The sequence below is a fragment of the Meleagris gallopavo genome, chromosome 29 (assembly GCF_000146605.3).
Source record: "Meleagris gallopavo isolate NT-WF06-2002-E0010 breed Aviagen turkey brand Nicholas breeding stock chromosome 29, Turkey_5.1, whole genome shotgun sequence".
Taxonomy (NCBI): domain Eukaryota; kingdom Metazoa; phylum Chordata; class Aves; order Galliformes; family Phasianidae; genus Meleagris; species Meleagris gallopavo.
Window position 1 is genome coordinate 2,087,747 of NC_015039.2, and position 5,817 is coordinate 2,093,563.

Sequence of the window (5,817 nt, forward strand, 5' to 3'; positions counted from 1 at the left end):
CACGCAGCGCCCGCCAGTGCGGCACGGGAACTCCGAGTCCGGGCAGCGGGGCTGCGCCGGGCAGGGCTCTGCCGTGGGTGCGCATTGCCACAGCCCTGCGGTGCACGTGCTGCGGGGCAGCCGCAGTTAGGACGGGCTGCAGGTAGGGGGTGGGACGGGCAGGGGCGGGGAACAGGCACCGGCCGTGCTCACCAGTTCCTGCAGCCCTGCTGCACCACAGCGCTGTCTGGGAAGGCGATGCCCTGCATGAAGCACGGGCACTCGGCGGGGTCGATACAGCTGCCCTCTGACAGCGGGGAGGAATGGAGGAGTCAGAAAGGGTGGCAAGGGGAAGCCCTCCCGGCAGCCCTCTGCTCACCGTGCAGCACCTTCCCCTCGGGGCAGAAGCAGCCCTCCAGGCAGGACATGGTGTCACAGTGCTCGGGCAGCTCCAGGCCCAAGTTCCGGCAGGTTTGGGGGCAGGGGGGGCCGCAGGCACTATATTCCTGCCCCCCATCGCACTGCATGGCTGCAGAGGCACAGGGCGTTGAAGTCACATTGTGCCAGCCCTGGGACGAGCCTGCACAGCCCAGATCCCATCCCAGACCCCACCATGCACCCCACATCCTGGAACACACAGGCCAGACTCATCCCGGACCCCATCCCAGAACCCCCAGCACAACCCAGGCGCTGTGGATAACTCACGGCACAGGTCCTGGCTCCTCCAGCGGACGTGGATGCCGCGCTGGCTGCACTCCTCAGCATAGGTAGCGATGGCTGTGCACAGACACTCGCACGTCCCCCCCGGAGTCACAGCTGCGGGCAGGGCACAGCAGGATGATGTCCAGGACAGGGACAGGCAGGGACTCAGGGACCCCCACCCTGAGGTGGCTGCAGCCCCGCACGTACCCGCAGGCGTCGAAGATGCACCAGTCATAGAAGCGCTGGCACGGCACCTCATCGTGGCAGGGCACAAAGAGCTGCTGCGTCAGGATGCTGCAGCGCTTGCGGGCCCACGTTGCCCGGTGCGGGTTCTCCTGGTGGGAAGCTGTCACCATCAGCGCCGGAAGCCCCCCTGCATTACCCGTGGGTCCCCCCACGCAGTGCCCGTCCGTACGGTGCAGGGGTGCCGTGCGGCCGCGCCGTCCACCTCAGGGCAGAGCAGGCTGACTCGCCAGGAGTTGCCGAAGAGCTCGGCGGTGGGTTCCAGCACACCCTGCTGGCTGGTCAGGTCATTCTCCGCGTCGCGGTCGAAGTTCCCGCAGAGCCCCTCCACGCGGCCCCGGTGCTGCGGCTGCAGCCGGACGTACACCCGCGTGCCTGCGCGACACCGGCGCCGGGTGAGCCGGGGCTGTCCCCGCGCTGGGTGCCACATCCCCACGCGGCTGTCACATCCCCAGGTCTCACCTCCGTCCCACAGCACCGCCAGTCCCAGGCGGGACAGCAGCAGCAGGAAGGTGCCGGCGCGCTGCAGCGCCAGCCCGGTCCCGCTGTACACTTTGGGGGGACGCACCGAGACCCCATTCACCGTCACGTCCCTTCCTGCAGGCAGCGGGACCGTGAGCGCTCTCCCCTTTTGCCCCCGTCCCCCCGTGTCCCCGTGCCCTCACCCCGCAGCATGTGCACCACGGTGCTGCCCAGCTCCGCCACCACCGACTTGGTGCAGGTGACGCCGCTGGTGCCGCAGGGGACGTTCTCGGCGGTGACGGTGAAGAGCCCATCGACCTCACGCACCAGCACATATTCGCAGTCCCCCAGGAAGGAGAAGGCCCTCCCGTCGAAGGTGATGTAGTGGGGGTCCCCCGTGGCCACGCAGGTCCCCACGCAGTCCTCGCTGCTGCACTGCCAGTGCTGCCGGCGGCACACGCTGCAGGACGGGGCTGAGCACCGGGGCTGTGCCAGCACCGCCTGCCGTGTGTGCCGAGGCTCACCAGGTGTTGCAGTCCCTGACGATGGTGTCGTTGGGCTGGTACAGCCGCCCGCTGTGCTGGCAGGGGCACTGCTCCGGGGGCACGCAGCGCTCGTCCTGCACACATCAGACCCGTGTGAGCCCCAGGGCGATGCGTGGGAATGTTGAAGCACAGGCACCAGCAGACGGGCTGGGAACCTGCCTGGCTCCCAGTGCACCCAGGCCTTTCCCTAATCCAATATCCCAGTGCCCAACAACCCATACATCCAGCTCCCCAGTGCCCCACCTCCACCTGATCCAGCTCCCCAAAATCCCATGTCCCAGATGACCCCATCCCCTAAACCTAGCTCCCCAAGGCTCCACATCCCCAGCTCCACTGTACTTTAAGTCCCCTACACCCCGTTCCAAGTCCCATACTCTCCGCAATCCAGTACTCCACAGCACCCTGACTCAGTTCCCTGTAAGCCCACGTTCAGCTCCCCAGTGCTTCCCAGCCCCTGGGCCACAGTTCCAGTTCCCTATGGCCCCTACACTCAGCTCCCCAGTTCCCTGAGCCCCCTCCACCCTACTCCTTAAGGTTTCAGAACGCCTCGACCCAGCTCCCCGACACCCAGGTTCCCCCAACCCCTCCTCCCAACACGTGCCCAGGCAAGGATGGAGCCTGGGGGAACCCACCAGGAAGACAGTGCCTGGGGGGCAGACGCAGCCATCAACGATCCCTGCGCACGTTCCATTGGGCTCAGCGCTGTCACAGGTGCGCAAACAGGACCCAAAAACATAGACCAGGTCCCCAGGGCAGAAGGTAGTGTCAGGGCAGGGGGCATCAGTGCAGCTCCAGGTGCCCGTAGTGCAGACACTGGGGGTGGATAAGGGGGGCTGTGGTGAGGGCTTGCACATCTGCGCAGGGCATGGGCTTTGGAGAATGTGGGATGCTTGGGATGGGATGAGATGGTATGGCATGGGACAGTTGGAATGGGTCAGATGGGTAGGATGGATGAGACAACTGAGACGGGGCAAATGGGATGGGTAGGATCCTCCCAGACAGCCCCATGCATCCCCAGCACTCCTAGGATTCCCTGAGATGCTGTCCCCAAGGAGGGAGGGGGCCTCCAGCAGCACCCAGGTCCTCACACAGCTATGGGCTTGTCCTGATCCCCTGGAGGGCAATTGGACCGTAGTGCTCAATTCCCACCACTGTCTTGGCCCCCAGTCCCACCAGAGGGATGGTGACAGCACGTCTGGAAGCTGCATCGCCGCCACGTGGCACAGACATTCAATGAAACCCACCTATCCTGCAGTACCACCACAAACAGGCCATAGGGTGATTTCATCAGACGTCTCCTGCCACCACCCCGCACCTCCAGCAGCATCCTGGCCCACCTGCCCCACAGCCACCTCCTGCTGCAGCCCATCACCCTCAGACCAGGAGATTCGGCTGGGAAGACCCCAGCCCCACCAGCCCCAAGAGGCAGAGCCCCACGCACGCACCAGGCATTGCAGCCCTGCCAGATCTTGCCGCCTGCTGGGTAGAGCTCGCCACCGTGCTGGCAGGGACAGACGCCCGGCGGGACGCACTGCCCACCATCATCCAGCACCAGCCCCTCGGGGCAGTTGCAGCCGGAGATGCAGATATTGTCAAGGCCGGGGCAGGAGCTGGCCCCGTCCAGGCGCAGGTCGGCACAGGTCTGGCCGCAGGGGCTGCTGCACTCCTGGTACACCTGGCCCCCTGTGCACTGAGTGCCTGCAGGGATGGACACGGTGCAGGGAACAACAGCAGTCACCCTGCTTTGCCCTGAACAGCCCTGCACCCCGCGCCTGGCCCTATCCATCACACCCATCCTGTTCTGCCCCACGCCCCTCAGCCCATCCCATCATATCCATCCTGTTCCATCCCTTCCTGTCCCACTCCTCCCACCACAGCCGTTCCATCTCATCTCAGCCATTTTGTCCCATCCATCCTGTCCAACCCATCTCATTTAATCTATTCCATCCCATCTTTAGCTATCCCATTCTGTCTTATCCTATTCCACCCCATTCCATCGTGTCCCATCCCATTCTATCCCATCCTATCCTGGCCCATCTCATCAATTCCATCTTGTTTCATTCTACCCCATCTTATCCCATCCTTCAGCACCCTGGCCCATCTCACCCCACCTCATCTGTCACACCTCACCCCATCTATCTTGACACATCTTATCCTGATCCATACCGTTTCATCCATTCCATTCCCCTCCTTAGTCTTGTCCTATGTCATCCTATTCTATCCATCCTGTGTCATCTCATCCCATTCCATCCAATCTCACACATCTAGTGCTGCCCTATCCCATCAGTCCCACGTGATCCTGCCCCACCCCATCAATTTTGACCAACTCTATCCTACCTCATTGCATTTCATCCCATCCCATTTCATTCCACCTACCCTGTCCCATCCATCAGAACCCACTCACCCCATCCTGTCCCATCCCATCCCAATCCCATCAATCCAGGCCACCTCATACCATCTCATCCACCCCATTCATCTTGTCCTGACCCTTCCTTTCCCCACCACCCCATCCCATCCCCAGGCTCCACACCGCAGAAGCTCTCATTCCTCCAGCTCAGGGCTGCTCCCTCCTGGGCACACTCCCGAGCATAGGCAGCCAGCGCAGGGCACAGGCACTGCTTTCCAGCTGGGCAGGCACAGACATCATAGAGGCAGAGTTGGTGGAAGGGCTCCCAGTCCACGAGGTGGTGGCAGGGCTGCGGACAGGAGGGGACGTGCAGAGCAGTGCACACCACAGTACTGACACACTGTGGGACCGCTCAGCACCTGGAAGGATGGGCCATGCAGGATGGCACAGGCGGTAGCAGCAAGTTCCCTCCGCGGGGCGTAGGCGCTGCAGGGCTCAAAGGGGACGGGGCCGAGCACGGGGCAGTCGGTGGACACCCGGTACTTGTTGGCAAAGGCAGTGACACTGACTTCCACATCACCCACCGGCGTGGCAAAGTCGTCCCGCTGGTCCCGGTTGTAGGTCCCGCAGAGCCCACGCACCTGCAGCACAGGGATGGCGTTGGGGCACAGTGCAGAGATGGGGCAGGGCGTGGGGAACTGAGCGGGACTCACCTTGTTGGCGAAGGCAGGCTGCAGGGTGATGTACGCTGCAGGGGTCTCCAGTCCCCACAGCAGGTGGGCCCCAAAGGTCTGGAGCAGCAGGAAGGAGGAGGAGGCTCGGCGTACAGTCAGCGCAGCACTGGCAAAGGGCAGTGGCACCACGCGCCCGTCCACCACCACCTCTCCTGTGTGGGGTGCAGGAAAGGATGTAAGGGGAGCGTGGACCCTGCTCGGTGCCCTCCACCCTGCCCAACCTGGGGTAACCTGTGCTGTGCAGGTGGGCTGAGGCCCCCGGCACTGTGATGGAGAGCGCCCGGAGGCAGCTGAGGGGCTGGTGGCCACCGCACGCCTCCTGCTCCGCTGTGATCCGCAGCATCCCCTCCACGAAGTCCTGTGGGCAGGGAGCACCCTGAGCCCCGGGTACCCCCACCACAGCCCCCAGCCCGGCACCCCCATACCTGCACCAGGGTGTACTCGCAAGCACCAGGGAAGGAGAAGCGTCGGCGGTCAAAGGTGATGTAGTGCAGATCCCCCAGCACTGCGCACTCTGCCGCACACCGGTCCTGGGTGCAGAGCCAGCGTCCCCCCTGGCACGTGCTGCGGGGGCAGGGAACAGCACAGGGGGTGCTCAGCCCCAACACGGGTCTCTCCTGCCGCAGCGCTCTCCCCGTTCCCCCCGTGCTCACCACCGGTTGCAGCGCTGGCGGATGCTCTGCCCTGGGGCGTACGTGCGGCCGCGGTGCAGGCAGGGGCAGGCGCTCTGTGGGATGCAGGCCCCCCCGTCCAGGAGGAGCCCCGGGGCGCACTCACAGCCGCTGGCGCAGTCGTGCCGGCAGTG

The 5,817-nt window shown here is 64.5% G+C and overlaps 2 protein-coding genes across 2 annotated transcripts in view; both read right to left on the bottom strand.

Annotated features, from left to right (window-relative positions):
* LOC104914582 (GTPase IMAP family member 7-like) overlaps positions 1 to 5,817 on the bottom strand; it is a 104,986-nt gene that overhangs the window by 39,981 nt on the left and 59,188 nt on the right. The gene's annotated exons all lie outside the window — the stretch shown is intronic.
* LOC100542252 (SCO-spondin) overlaps positions 1 to 5,817 on the bottom strand; it is a 44,544-nt gene that overhangs the window by 35,034 nt on the left and 3,693 nt on the right. The window contains 18 exon segments of the mRNA XM_031557042.1: positions 4 to 109; positions 193 to 286; positions 359 to 508; positions 685 to 775; positions 777 to 795; positions 889 to 1,016; positions 1,097 to 1,299; positions 1,387 to 1,521; positions 1,590 to 1,846; positions 1,911 to 2,005; positions 2,564 to 2,744; positions 3,377 to 3,629; positions 4,462 to 4,627; positions 4,698 to 4,919; positions 4,992 to 5,164; positions 5,244 to 5,370; positions 5,438 to 5,576; positions 5,666 to 5,817. The exon segment at positions 5,666 to 5,817 is cut by the window's right edge and continues 46 nt beyond it. Of these exon segments, the coding sequence (XP_031412902.1) occupies positions 4 to 109; positions 193 to 286; positions 359 to 508; positions 685 to 775; positions 777 to 795; positions 889 to 1,016; positions 1,097 to 1,299; positions 1,387 to 1,521; positions 1,590 to 1,846; positions 1,911 to 2,005; positions 2,564 to 2,744; positions 3,377 to 3,629; positions 4,462 to 4,627; positions 4,698 to 4,919; positions 4,992 to 5,164; positions 5,244 to 5,370; positions 5,438 to 5,576; positions 5,666 to 5,817 (2,691 nt within the window).